Source organism: Poecilia reticulata, linkage group LG11 (genome assembly GCF_000633615.1).
Source record: "Poecilia reticulata strain Guanapo linkage group LG11, Guppy_female_1.0+MT, whole genome shotgun sequence".
Lineage (NCBI taxonomy): Eukaryota > Metazoa > Chordata > Actinopteri > Cyprinodontiformes > Poeciliidae > Poecilia > Poecilia reticulata.
The window spans coordinates 13,274,980-13,289,444 of record NC_024341.1 but is presented as its reverse complement, the minus strand read 5'-3'; the positions used below and the strand labels follow the sequence as shown (position 1 = coordinate 13,289,444).

Here is a 14,465-nt window from a genome sequence, read left to right as displayed (position 1 = left end):
TGTCATGTCACACACGCAGGTGTGAGTGTAAACAGTTGCAAAACATCAACATGTCAACCAATTCTGAGAACTTTCTGACAATCAAGTTCTTAATCCAAGAAATTGAAAGGTGTGATGTACCTCATATGCGTCAGAGAGGTATCTATAGGTTAATTACTGCATATCCTGAAAGGGTGGGTGTCAATATTTCCCCTATGATCAGCAAATGTTCTAGCTGATGTCTCTGCATATAATTACTGCATATCCTGAAAGGGTGGGTGTCAATATTTCCCCTATGATCAGCAAATGTTCTAGCTGATGTCTCTGTTCTCTATTCAAAGGTGCTAAAAGCTGACCTTTATAACTGAAACATGTAAGTCTAAGCAGCGTCCTGCTTCAGCCCTGAGGCGAGGCAGGCTGATTTAGCCTTTTCCTGCTAAATCAGTTTCATATACAGACACTTCTGCTTGTTAGTTTCTCCTGACAATTGGCTTATGAGACCATTTGTTCTTTGCACACATGGCTGCTGTTGAATAAGCATGTATCAAATAAAAGTATTAACACCATGATTTTGTTGTTTCCTTAATATGACACTAAAAGTATTGCTATTTGGATATAAGTATATGCAGGAGTGCGGTATGGGGGGGGGAAGTGATGGCAATTATTGATGGGTAAGATTTCAACTTACAGGAAGGACAGATAGAGATCAAAAGGGAGCTCTGAGTGAGGCCTATTGTGTTGTGAGAAAGAACAGGAGGCCATAAAATTAGCATCTGCAGGAAGGCAGTATCACTCCGATGTTATGGGAGAGAGAAGATTGCTCTGTTCACGGAAGATCAACAAAAGTCTTCCAAATTAGCATCTGGGGTGGTGTGAAGATCGGTGAAAAACTGAATACAACATAGAATATCTAAAACCACTATAATCTAATTTGTAAGACCTTTTTCTTAGTTATTAACAGCATGCTTTGAGGTTAACAAGTTTAATTTATAGACTTCAGGAGAATTAGACCCAAACAAGACATAAATCTGGAACATAGGTATGTGTCCTGAGATTGGGGGGACTTCTTCATGATAGACCCAAGAAGGCTGCAGTTTGTATTAAAAATAAAAATCTTTGCTGCTCAACCCAGCCCAGCCTGCACAGCCTTACTGCTGAAGCATCACCACACCAGTATCTGACAGAATACACCACATTCACTTAAAAGATAGAGCACATCACCCCAGTTCTAAAGTCTTTACACTGGCTCCCTGTGGCTCGGAGAACAGACTTTAAAATAATATTGTTAGTTTATAGATAACTGAACGACTTGGCATCACAATACATTAAAGATATGCTATTGTTGTATCAACCTTCCAGATCTATCTGTTCTGCATCCCCAGAACCAGACCCAAAGCAGCATTCAGCTTCTATACACCACAAATCCAGAACAAACTTCCAGAAAACTGCAAAAACATCTGAAACACTGAATGCCATTAAATATAGTTTAAAAATACACTTGTTTAGAGCTGCTTTTGAGCCATAAGCACTGGGACATTGACCAACATATCTGATATGCATTGATGATGGAACTCAACAAAATGTAATGTTTGTTACTGGTTTCTCAATTGCAGACTGTATGATAGTTTTACGTATTTGTGTGTCTTTATGACATAAAGCACTTTGAACTGCCTTGATACTGAAATTCACTGTGCAAATAAACTTGATGGATTGTTGAAAAGATAACTTTTGTCTCGGTAACCTTTTGATGACTAATGGAAAATATTGAACGTGTCTGTTTAGTTTCCTTTACTCAGTCCGCACATGCAGGTGTATCTAGTATAAAGTGCAAGAGAGTGGAAACTGCAGAGTATAGAAAGTGCAAAAACCAGTTTCTCTTCTGCTTTTCTGATGGGCCCCGAATTCATTCTTTGTTCATCTTTTCCTACTTCTTTGTATCTAAGCAGGATACATGCCTTTTCACCAGCTGTGACCTTTTTTGACACTTCAGCATTTGCAGAAAATCATTTCCTGTGTTGTAGGTTGAATGCCTTTGTAGATGTCTTTGGAAGTCTCAAAGATCTTTCCATTGTAGACAGGGAATGTCTTTGATCTTACTGATCCCGTAACTCAAATGTATGCTCGCCTCGTGCAAGTAAAACTCCTTGAAACAAACATTTGTAGGGCATCCATCTCTGATTTTGCCTTGAACGGCGCCTGTAATAATTTTCAAAAGAACGCGTTTATCTCATAACACAGAGTTATCGCAAGACCCTGATTGGCATGAGGGAGTGCAACATTCACGGCCAGTCACAACTTGGCCATGAAATGAAACATGGCCAAGTTGTTTATGCTAGCCTCCCTTTTCTCCCGTGTTGAATTCTTTCCTCAGGGACTAAGGAGAGGTATTCACTTTTAAGTTTATTTTATGGTTGAAGACATTTAAGATCCTAAACTGGTCTGCCAAAGAAAATAGTGGGACAACTTGAGATATTTACAAAAGCATGACAAAAAAAAAAAAAAAGCTGGTAATGTTCATTTAATCAGTTTCTTACCTTGTACAAACTCGACTTTTCACTGAGGGAATCCATTTAAAAGCAGAGGAACGTTTAGGAATCACATTTGGGACTGAAATTAAACTGGCAGTATATCTTTTTCTTATTTAAACTTTAAGCATCCAACAGAATAATCACACAAAATGAGGCTTGATAGCAAAATCAGCTGTTTACCAATATCAGAGAGGATTTGGTTTAGTTTCCATAGGAGCAACAGACATTCTCAACAAAACTTTATTCACACATGTGAGAACTTTTGAAACAGGTTTTCCAACAATAACAGATTCTTTACAAGATAAATTGAAGAAATAAATTACCAATTACAAATATCCTATCCATGCCAGGTATACAAGTATAAGTCTTCACCTTTTTATAAGTGTAGTTTTTTAATTGTGTAGTCACATCTTGCAAGACCCTAGATGGCTCATTTAAAGGATGAACATCTTTAGGCCAACAGAAGATAGCAAAGTTGTATTACCATGTTATAACAATGGAACAATAAAAACTTTAAAACTAAGATAATGCTAATTGGGTCTAACTATCACATCTAATGGACAATCATTAGCAAATCTGTACTCCAACTCTCAGAACAAAGACAGTTGAACAATTTGTGTGAGTTAGGCTGCAAATGGCTTTTTTTAAACAAACATTTTTACTAAAAACTAAACTTACATTCAGAAACAGTTCCATATCTAAAATCCATGCAATGTAGAATTTGATTAAAAACAAACCAATCAAGAACCTTTTATAGTTTAACATTTTTCCCCCTAAAGTCAGGTGTACGTTAAACATGGAAAACATAACGGCTTGCAAACAAATCACTTCACAATAACGTATGTAAAATTGTTTTAACAATTGTAGGACAAAAATGCAAGAAGGCAGAAAAAAAAAAAAAAAAAAAAAAAAAAGAAAACTATGAATACAAGTCCAGAGAAGATTCACATTCTCATCCCTGCCATCCATGGGTAGTACGGCGTGTTGAAAGACCCCGTCCCTGGAGGTAATTGGGGTGTCAAATGATATCTGAAAGGAGAAAGACTGAAGGGGTTCACCATGTGCTGTGGGTAGATCAGGCTTGAATAGATGAACGGTTGATGTGAGCTTTCAGTGCTAAATGAAGCATCCGCCTGTTTTTGACCAGCCCGATAGGAAGGATAACATGAATTCCCCATTTGGCTGCAATCAGCTTGGACGTGTGGATCACAGCCTCCTGAAGTCGCCACAGTGAAAGTGGGTCTTAGTGGTGGATCAATGTGGAAACCGATTTGATCGTTTACGTTAATGTCAGTGTTAGCCTGTTCAGTGTAGCTGCACTGAAACATGTGCTTTATGGGGTCTGGCTGGTCAGCTCCAGTAGTGTTAAGTAATGGACCAATCGCATTCCCGTCAGGTTCTGGGTCACATTTTGGCTCCGGTGTTTGTCCTGAGTTAGGGTTGGTAGCGGCACAACCATATGAAAATCTACTCTCATTTCTACAGAAGAATTGCTGATCCTGTAGTTTAAAGAGGTCAGCAGTAGGAGCTAGAACAGTGATGGGCTTTTCTTCAGTCACATTATGTGCAACGCTCTGCTGTAGGCTTTCAGAGGACGAGACGGTTTTAGGAGCAGAGTCGAGACCTACGGTGACAAGTTCCTTCTCACACCCCAAATCAGATGTCACCATCTTAGTCCCTTCTAACAAGTTGGTGGGTGGATTCTTCCTCACTGGAGCTTGAATCAGGTGACGTTTTGAGTCCCAGTGGTATGACACACTTCCAGAGTTATCAATTTTTGCATCCCAACGAGTTTGAGGAATTGCAGGAGAACTGGTTGGACAGAAATGAATGGTTTTAATATTATCCTTAGCCAACTTGGAGGTGATCCGTTTCAAATGAGAAGTTAGTTTTGAAAACAAATCCTGATTCACAGTGGATTGAAGTTGCTTGGGTCCAGAGTCTTCATCTTTGATACCAAGCAGAGAAGGGCCTGCAGGAAGGTTGACTGGAGGAGACATTGAATTTGGAGAAGCGGGCTCACTCTTGATCTTCTGCATGATGCGCGTACGTTTAGGTGGCAGGGGGTCAGTCGATGGGCTGCTGGTTTTGTGCAGGGTTTGAACAGCTGGTCGTTTTTTAGTTGGGCCGCTGACTGATATGTTCAGTTTTGTTCCGAAAGCTGTGCAAGATGTTTCTTCTGGAACTAGTTTCTGACCAGAGCTTTGAGGCAAAGCAAGAGCTGATGTCAACACTGGCTTTTGAAAAGGATTGGGTTTGGCATCTTCTACTCTTCGATTAGGGACACAAGAGCTAACCAAATCAGTCTTTGTTGAAGAGCAGTTCATATCCACAGGACTGAAGTCCATTTTTGTTATTACATCTGATGTTCCAACATTGGACATTTCTTCCAAAACTGTGCCTTTTGTAATTTCTTCATCTGAAATAAAAACAGGAATTTTTTTTAATAAGACATTTTCACTGATAATCTGCAACTTCCAGCTGTTTGGCGATACACCTCTAACAGGTGAAATGGCCTGAGTCAGATTAGCTAGAGTTTCCATGAACAACTATTTCAGCATCAAAAATGGAAGTGTTGGGGGTTTTAGAAAATATTATGGTGTGGGGCATTTTAGTCAATCTATGTGGTCTGACAACGTTGAACCAGTCAGTATGCTCCAGTGACGGGGAGCGCTACAGGCCTTTATTAGAAGGAGAGAGAATCAGTAATACCATAGCAAGTGCATGCACCAGAAAACCCAGAAGTACTTGAACTGCAGACAAACTAGGGAAAGCGGTTGCTCATATCCAATACAGATTAAAAAGCATCTCCTCCCCGCCCGTCAAATCATATTCAATTATCCCCTTCATCAATCAATGCCAAAACATTCTACCAACTCTTGTCTGCTACTAGACCAGGGGTGTCCAAAGTCGGTCCTCGAGGGCCGGCATCCTGCATGTTTTAGTTCTCTCCCTGATTTTACAAACCTGCATCAAATGATGGCTCATTAGAGGCCTAAGGAGAACATTGACTTGCTGAAGAAATTGTTACAACCACTAGTGAGAACTAAAACATGCAGGATGCCGGCCCTCGAGGACCGACTTTGGACACCCCTGACACCCAAGAAGCAAAACAAAAAAATGCTCTCTCAAAACCCAACAATGTGACTTTCCATGGTGCCATCATTTCATTTTTTTCAATCCATTTCAATTAAGACAAAATACATGGTTTGAATCCTGGCTTGGGTTCTTTCTGCATGAGTTGGTTCCAGATTCCTCCCACAGTCCAAAAATATGACCGTTAGGCTAAATGGACTCTCCAAACTGTTTTTATGCACGTGTATAGATGTTTTTCCTGTGATGAACTGGGGACCTGTGTAGGGTGTACCCTGCCTCTCGCCCAATGACGGCTGGACATGTGCACCAGCCCCCTGTGATCCTGCAAGGATAAGGAGGTGTAAGGCAGGTATAGTGCAAAGGATGTATAGAACTGCTCTGAGACTAACCTTTCATACTTTGTCCAACCAGGAATCTTAGCCAAACTCAATCACAAAGCCAGAACAAACTTGCCAGGCTGATGTGATAAATCTTCAATTTGATGTGGGTAGAGAAGTATTGCAATCAGAAGTTTGCATGTTCAATTTCACTTTCTTCCCCTTACATGTCTCAAAGAAGAAGACAGTATAAACATTCAAACTGTTTGGTACAACAGACACAAAAGCAGCCTTGAAGGTCATGCAGGGCTCTTGCTTTGAGAAACAAGATTTTTTTTAAGGAAGTTTTCTTTGAAAGTCGAAAGAAGCCCCCTTCCACTTGCTTACGCAGAAGTCAGATTCCAGAAGTTCACACATACAATTTGAAATGATGAAGAGATTAAATGACCAGGCTAGCAACAAGTGGTGCCAGCTTGAAGAGAATAAAAATAAAAACTAGACTTACTCCGCTGGCATGCAGCATTGAGGGGCAGATGGATGGTTGATTTCTCTTCTTCCTTAAGGATCCCCTGCACAATTTTTAAAGCTTAAAAAATATATATAAAGAAAGAAAAATATTATACAAACTGTGGTATACAACCCGTTTGTAAACTTAAAGATGTTACCTTCACTGAAATGAGCCATCCTGACAAACTGATGCAATTTTTGTTGAAGTATTATGCACTGAGAGAAAAAAGGGAAATTGTTATTAAATCAGAAGTTAGCTCATATACATTTAATGATCATGTTTGATCTAATCATTAGTGGGTAATTACCTTTGCATCAATGTTTTGGAACATGTCACGCTCTGCCAGCCTCCAGATAACTTCTTGCAAAATGTGGATTTTCAAGACTTGAGGCAAGTCTTCCTCCTGCAAGAATATCTTCAGAAACTCGGGGTGCTTTTTCCACTGAAAAAGTGGGGAAAGAATGCATTTAGCGCCGATAAGTACACTTATTCCACTCAAAGAGTGGATAGATTAGAGGTTCCCCAAATTTTAACCCAACACTCACCGTGTATTTGAGTTGGTGATCGTGACTGGTCACATGTTGACAGATGTCACAGTTTGAGACCGTTTCCTCACAGCTTTCACACAGATAGAAAGTGTCCAGACAAATCCCTCTGCACTCCCACAAAAACTCCATACCTGATGAGGAGAAACTGTTCAGATAGGCTGCAAGTTTCTGTAAAGTGGCAGGAAAACGCTGACAGATGTGAGAGGGGTTCTCACCAATGACCCGTTTGGTGTCCACTTGTCTTGCGTGCAAGAAAAGGACCAAATTACTGCAGCCTGAAGCTTTTCTCCCTGTAACAGCCATCCATTATTATAAGTCAACTCGTAAATGACAAAGTTCAACCTGAAAGCTGAACACTAACCAAAACAAGTTATGGGTGGTGGTGGTAATTCATCACGTCTGTCATGCATTGGAGCTTCTCTCACTTTGTGGCCCAGTCCAGTCCTTTTTATTTGTACAGACTCTGCTCGTTTCTGGGGGCTGCACATTTCAACTTTTGGTCGACAGTTACCAGCTTTTGGTGCATCTTGTGCGGGTGAATGACTTTTTGAAAGTATTCTTTCTGGTGGGAAAATGGAGTCCACTTTCTCCACTTTCACTCCTGCCAAATTTGAGTGAAGAATTTGTATAAATTAATGATTTGTTATGCAAGGAATGCACCAACAGGCTGATAGATGCAGATATCAGTAAAATAAATAAATTACTTACTGGGACTACCCATGAGACTTTGAGGCTGAGCATCAATAGCTGGCATAAATGGATCATGTTTAGCAGTTTCTGAAATAAAAAGAATATATGCTGAAAGAAGTTGTGAAATAATTTTCTTGGAGAAACCCAACAAATAAATGAAGTCAAACCAGCAGAATCTTTAGTTTCGCTCCTTGGAACATGATCTTGGTCCTTTTTGTTGGAACTTGCAGATGTCTGGAGATGGTCCCGAGTCAGAGTACCAGCTTTACAATCTTCACCTTGGATAAAAATATTGAAAGATCAATTCGAATTAAGTCGGAGTAAGCTAAAATAAACAGTAATAAACAAATCTGAAGAATTCTGTCTTCAATAGTCCTAAAAGTCAAACCCTTAAAATGTTTGTTTACAAGTTACCATCATTTGAGCTTGAAACTTCACATGGGCTTCGAGCTTCCTGTCGGTAAATTTGCACAGTTCCAGCTACAGAGGATGAGTCTCGGGGGTCTTGTCGCTCAATTGTTTTTAGTTCCTCAATAGCTGAGAATCGAGAGACAAGCCAGAAAGGCAGTTCTAAATATGCACACAACATTTTAATGAATTACTTCCCAGTTATCAGTAGAACACACTTAGATTTTTTTGTTTTATAATTTTACTTGATATCAAAACAACACTTAGATTTTGAAATGACAAATTCATGCTATGATGCATTATCAAACTTAATTCAGCCGTATTAATTGAACCAAGTTTAAATTGTTTATCATCAAGTACATTTTGGGTATCAAGGCAAATTTTAAACCGATTACATCAATTATTCCTACCTAAACGTAAACTTTACTACAGACAGGCCAACTGGTAAAAGATTACTCCGGACTATAGCAGAAAATGTCAGGGTGCCAGCTTTGCCAGGCCGTAAAAGATATTTTACAGTCGAAACAAAAACAAAAAACTACTTTAGGTAAAAAAGGAGCACCGACTATGTGGCTTTCTAAAATTGAAATATTTGAAACATTTAAGATTTTACTACCTTCTTTTTCTGAAAGAGCAGCAAGCTTTAGGTAGAACCCCTTCTTCACTTCTATCCTCTACAAAATGAACAAAGGAATGACAAGAAAATGCATTTAAAATAGATTCTCTAAACAAGGTGTGCAAGTTAACAAACTGCATAGTCCTAAAATGTTAAACACCCAACTGCTTGGTTGGATGTGTTGGTGCTAGAAACTAATTGCTGCATTGCCAAATCTACCCTGTACCAACCATCTATAATAATAATATGCAAATTTTGTACAATTTGTTTTAAGAGAAACCCCACAAAGGTAAAACTACATGGAGAAAGGCGAGGGTGTTCATGCTTCCAACCACATCACATTTTTTGGAATCAGTTCACAGAATAATAGCAGGTTACACAACAATACAAAAAAAACAAAAAACTATTTTGACAAGTATGCAGGCTCTTGGGAATAGTCTCCTACTTGCATGGCTTTCTGCTCCTGGAATGACAGTCTCCAACCTGCACTCTGACAAATTTAGTTTCTCTGATGTGTGTACAACCATTTAAAAATGATTAGAAGCATTTGTAAATGGTTACACATCTTAGAAATAAAAACAGGAAAATAACATCAAAATTGTAGGACTTCAACAATATCAGAAACAATGGTAACTGCAAGAGCTTGTCACCTGTGGCTTCTGTGATTCTATGCTTTTCTCAATCTCAGCTAAATGGGCCACAATGTCTTTGAATTTGCCCCCAATCTCTGATAAATTTGCAGTCCATCCTGGATACTTCATTTTCTAGAGAAGAAAAAAAGAAAAGCACAGTAAAAACACAGCATAGTACCTGGGAAATCATTAATTGAAATGCTAGGGTTTAACTTGCATGTGAGGAAGAATGGAGGGGTAAAATGTTATAGGCAAAGATTCAAAGTTTAGGTTAACCAACTTAACTTCTATTACAGGTGTGCCCAACTTCAGTCCCATCCTGCAACTTTCAGATGAATCAAATTAATGAATTCCCTCTGCAGCAGTCATTCACCTGGTAATGAGCAGTTCATTTGACTCAGGTGTGTTATAGAAGCGATGCATCCAAAAGTTGCAAGATTATAGCACTCCAGGACTGGACTTGTGCACCCTTGTTCTAATGGATTAAAATGGTAAGTATTCTTTGAGTTTTATTGAAGATTTGAAGGTGGCTTACTCTTAAAAATATAAGTAAGGAAAATAATACACAGACGTAGGTCTTGCTGCTAGCCCATAGACAAGCCGGAGATTTGTTACACTCCACGGAATTAGTTTCGTCAGTTCAATACACAAAATTTTCCATAGTCTTGACAAAAAAAAAAAAAATCTCTCCCGAAGTCTCAAATTCAACCATCTTTATACTCTCGTGTTCATTCGTGTGTAATGGAAAGTTTCAACCAATAGCGTGAAAGGCGCAGTTTTACCAGCAGATCCTTGGTTTGCTTTTCTCTGGTGTGTGTTGGGCGACCTTTAATATACTTTTGGAAATCCAAACAAAGACATAAGACTACATGATTTCAACAGACTTGCATCTGCTCCTTCTCAGAACTACCAAACAGACCAATCTGTCGAGACCGCATTCCTTCCGAGTCCATTTGTGCACTTTGTACACAAATGGAGGGAAGGGAGTCAGGTCAGTTTGGACTAGAGAACTGCCAAAAATCCTTTTGCAAAAACAACTCCTTAGATGGTATTTCGGCTCCGACAGTTTCAGGACTGTCGGAGCAGAAATAAGATACATTGTGATGTAAATTATGAAAACTCAAAACATCTGGAATTCTACCATTTCTTAGAATTTTACTTTGATAAGATAAAAAAAAACTACAAAATCACCTAAAGGGGGCTCCTGACATTATGACAAAATGTTCGGAGTAGACTTATTGAGCCTAAGAGTGTCATTAGAAGGGAAGATGGCCAAAAGAGTCAAAGAAAATAAGTCCATAAAATGGGCAGAGCTGTGCCAACAGCTGGCCCTCCTCCAGGCCAGTTTGGTTTTCACATCCTTGTTTTTCCTCCATGTATAGTTGGTCATTTTTTCAGATCAAACAAGTTTGTACTAGAAGGTGTTGGGGTGAAAAGTGGCAAACATGTAAAATAAAAATCCTCACACAGGACTTTAATGTCACTACTCCAATCATGCCAAGAGGAAGGAGATCTATTCAGCACATCTGCTTACACATTACAAGTTCAACAATTACAGAAAATCTCCTCCTTTTTTAATGGTTACAAGAGCATTGGATTTCAGATCAATGGGCGTCTATCCGGATGTTTTTACCAATAAGGTCCTTTTCTTCAGATTACATAAATTTCTTGGCCCGTTTGATACATTTCCAGGAAACGTCCACAGCTGGGATATTTAAAGCCTCATCTACGCGACTTAAACACTTTTGCAATTGTTATTGTCCATATATCACTCTTAAGACTTAACTTGTATATGAATGATTAGGCTAAGACAGGAGCTCTGAGAATCTTTGAGAAGAAGGGCCCAGGGTTTTCTGCAGTTTGCCTCAACCTGCACAATGGCTACAAGTCTGGATACAAACAAACAAACATTCTCCTAGACAGAGAAAGGTCGTTTCATTGGAAAAGTTAACCTTTCATCTCTGAAAGACCAACTCAAGTCACTTACCACATAGTTACAGCAATGTGTGAAGCTGGTGGAGTGAGTGGATGTTCTCAGCCTGACTGAACACAGCCGACAATAGACTTGCTGTTTTTCTTGACATGACACTATAATCAGCTGATTTAAGCCTAACACAAGAGAAGATGCATGTTAATCAAAAGCAGCCTCACATAGATAAACTTAATCAAAAATGTTAATACTTGCCGATTTTAGGAAGGCTTCCGCTTTGCTTCGCTCCACTTACAGGTAGGTTGGAGGGCTCTTTCAGTAGCTTCTCGTTTTCAGATATGGTGTTCAGTTGGGTAGAAAGTGGTAAGTTTCTCTGGTGGGGACGCACTTCGGTGTTTACGTCAACCAACTTCTCAACAGGCCCAGTCTTAGCAGAACTAGCTGTACTTGTAGGTTTAACTGGTTGTTCAGGGATTCTAGCAGAGGCTAAGCACGTCATCTTAGTCTTAGGCAATGCTTTGACAGCACTGGATTTCACCTTACTGCATTCAGAACCATCTGCAGTTGTAGAACTAGTTCTGATACCGAGGCACACCTTTTGCACCACTTTGGATTCTGCTGCACAACTTGAAGACAGCTCTTCAGAAACGGTTCCACTGTTTTTCAAGACTCTGGACTTTGCTACAGGTTTTGCAATTGCTGGGTTATGATTGGCAGTCCTGGGAATGGAGAGGTTTTCGTCAGTGAGGTGAAAGTGGTCTATGTAAATGAGACTGCCAACCAAAACGTGGAAACTACTTACTTTTTTAGAATAGAAACCTGGTTCTGTTCAGAGTTAGTCTGTGATACTTTCAAAGGCACCCTTCCGTCTTCATTCAACAAAAACGAGAGTCGAGTAGTTTTATGCGTCGTCATCTTGGACATGTGTTGGATGCTCTGGATTAGTTTCAACCTGTTGCAAGGGGAAATAATTGCATTGAGGCATGCAGTGTTTAAATTTAAATACAACAGGTTCCAGGTTAATTTAGTCCTTTAATTTGCAACCCCACATTTCTACTTTATCTTTTTGGAAGACAATTTCTTAGACAAGGCCCTAAACAAGGGATGCCAAACTCCAGTCCATTATAGGGCTGATGTCCTACAACTTTGACATGTCCAAGTCCAACACTCCTGACTCGAGGACTGAATTTCCTCATGTGTTCAGGTTGCACAGAGCCCTGGTAATGACCAATTATGTGCTTCAGGTGTGTTGACAGACTCATCCAAGTTTCAGGGTGCAAGTTCTCAAGAACTGGAGGTTGACATGTCAAATACTTGCAAATCACTTTTTTTTTCTTAGCCAAGTATTTCAATAGATTGTGAATAAAAATTAGAAAAATTTTCCCCCAGTCACTTTTATTAAGAATTTTTTTTTTACTAATCCCCATTTCCAGTCTTTTTGATTCTTGTTTCCATATAGGCAAGCTGAAGAACATACAACTACATTTTCAGAGTAATGCAAAACTACTATACAAAGTATTGCTGACAGTCAATATTTATTGAAATAATGTAAATGCATTTCCTTACAGTACATGAGGAGAACAAAAAAAAGGTGATTGTGACAGTGTTCCCTCAGTAAGTATGGTGGGATAGTCTGCATAAAAGTCTGAAGGTGCAAAAGTAAAACTGCACAAAAGTAGGCACTGATGTGCACAGGAAATAACTCAAAAGATGTGGGATGAATAGAAATAAAAGTATACCTGAACAAAAAATTAATAATAAAAAAAAGAGGACATATACACTTAACGGGTTATAACTAAACTAAATCCAGAATATTGCACCTTTTTATATTCTAAGCATGCACAAATAACCAAACAGCTGAAATGTCTTTCAGTGAAAGGAATGAAACAAAGAATGACAAGTGAAAAGATGCAAATCTACCCTGGTGATTAGGCAAAGAAACCAGACAGGACAGAAAGAGTGTTAAAGTTCACAATATTCAGATTGACCACAATTTTAAAGAAAAACATAAATCAGAAAAATCACAGCAGACAGGGAATCTACCTTTACCAGTGCAAAGTCAAATTAGCTCATTAGGCTTCGGTAGACTCTGGAATCAGAGCAAATACTAAATCCATTTAAAAACCAAGATATGAAAGAATAAAATAAAATGGATTAGAGAAAAAGGAGGGAAAGCTTTCATGAAGGATCGTGACAGGTGTTCAATCCATGAACAGCATTATAAAAGAGCCAGTCTCTTAAAAAAGAAGCAGTAATCAGGAGAATAAAAAGCTTGGACTGTTGCACCACTATCACTCAAATATTTGTACAACTTGACAAAAGCCTCAGTTACATCAAAAACACGATTGATGTTGTCAAACAGGAAGCTGAAGCTAACTGGCCTGTGGTAAATTAACCAAACACCACAAGATGGCAATAAATGGCTAGAGTAAAAAAAGTATTTCTTTAATTATTTTAAACTATTATAATGTATTGAGTTCTGCTCCTGGACAAAGGCTTTTACAGGCATCATCCACCGACTATGTTTAAAATAAAAAAATATTCAGCAAACACCAGGAAAATATACATTGTTGTGCTCACATGACCCAATTTAGTTTATTCAGATCTTTGAAAAAAAATTTATTTTGTGTATACATTAGTCAAATTTTGTGTTTTATCCACAGGAGCTGTTTTGTCCCTATTCTCAAGAATCACTGATATAAACAAAATCTTACTCTTCTTGCATTGCCCTCATATAATGCTAAACATAAAAATAAAATAAAATCCTCACCTTCTCGCCAAATAGTTTGCGGTCAGCGCGGCTCCACAATTCAATCCTGGAATTACACACATCAAAATCGATAAATATAAAAGTAAACAAAGAATTTTTTTTTAATTCTCAGCCAATCTCTGAAAAACTAAGGGTTGCATGAGTTTAAAAAAAAAAAAAAAAGCCAGAAACTAGCATAGCCAGGTGTAAAATGAAGTCCCGATAACACGGAAATTCAAGGACAGACAGAAAAAAAAGTGAGTATGGAACTGCAATAAATAGACATGAGGAGCTGCGGCACAGGTGAAACTAATTATGATTTCATCAAGCAGTCGTGTAGCTGCAGGACAAATTAGATTACAGCGAAGATTGCTAACAAAAAAGACAGCAAATCAAAAACCAAACTATGGCTGCCGGGGTTGTGTTGTGTGTGTGTGTGTGTGTGTGTGTGTGTATGTGTGTAT

The 14,465-nt window shown here is 38.8% G+C and overlaps 1 protein-coding gene across 5 annotated transcripts in view; it reads right to left on the bottom strand.

Annotated features, from left to right (window-relative positions):
- Positions 1-2,514: 2,514 nt before the first annotated feature.
- The window catches only part of LOC103472338 (uncharacterized), a 12,587-nt gene continuing 636 nt past the window's right edge, over positions 2,515-14,465 (bottom strand). Inside the window, exons 1-17 of one of the 5 annotated variants that reach the window (XM_008421911.2) lie at positions 14,023-14,226; positions 12,055-12,204; positions 11,508-11,971; positions 11,310-11,431; positions 9,341-9,454; positions 8,691-8,748; positions 8,081-8,203; positions 7,834-7,944; positions 7,685-7,753; positions 7,338-7,577; positions 7,192-7,266; positions 6,974-7,107; positions 6,736-6,870; positions 6,586-6,643; positions 6,426-6,506; positions 5,993-6,074; positions 5,911-5,925 (exon numbers count right to left, since the gene is read on the bottom strand). In XM_008421911.2, the coding sequence (XP_008420133.1) occupies positions 6,034-6,074; positions 6,426-6,506; positions 6,586-6,643; positions 6,736-6,870; positions 6,974-7,107; positions 7,192-7,266; positions 7,338-7,577; positions 7,685-7,753; positions 7,834-7,944; positions 8,081-8,203; positions 8,691-8,748; positions 9,341-9,454; positions 11,310-11,431; positions 11,508-11,971; positions 12,055-12,204; positions 14,023-14,084 (2,037 nt within the window). In that variant the 5' untranslated portion in view covers positions 14,085-14,226 and the 3' untranslated portion in view covers positions 5,911-5,925; positions 5,993-6,033. Of the gene's footprint in view, positions 4,928-5,910; positions 5,926-5,992; positions 6,075-6,423; positions 6,507-6,585; positions 6,644-6,735; positions 6,871-6,973; positions 7,108-7,191; positions 7,267-7,337; positions 7,578-7,684; positions 7,754-7,833; positions 7,945-8,080; positions 8,204-8,690; positions 8,749-9,340; positions 9,455-11,309; positions 11,432-11,507; positions 11,972-12,054; positions 12,205-13,295; positions 13,334-14,022; positions 14,227-14,465 lie in introns of those variants that run through there. The other 4 variants (XM_008421909.1, XM_008421908.1, XM_008421910.1 and 1 more) reach the window with 4 other exon arrangements.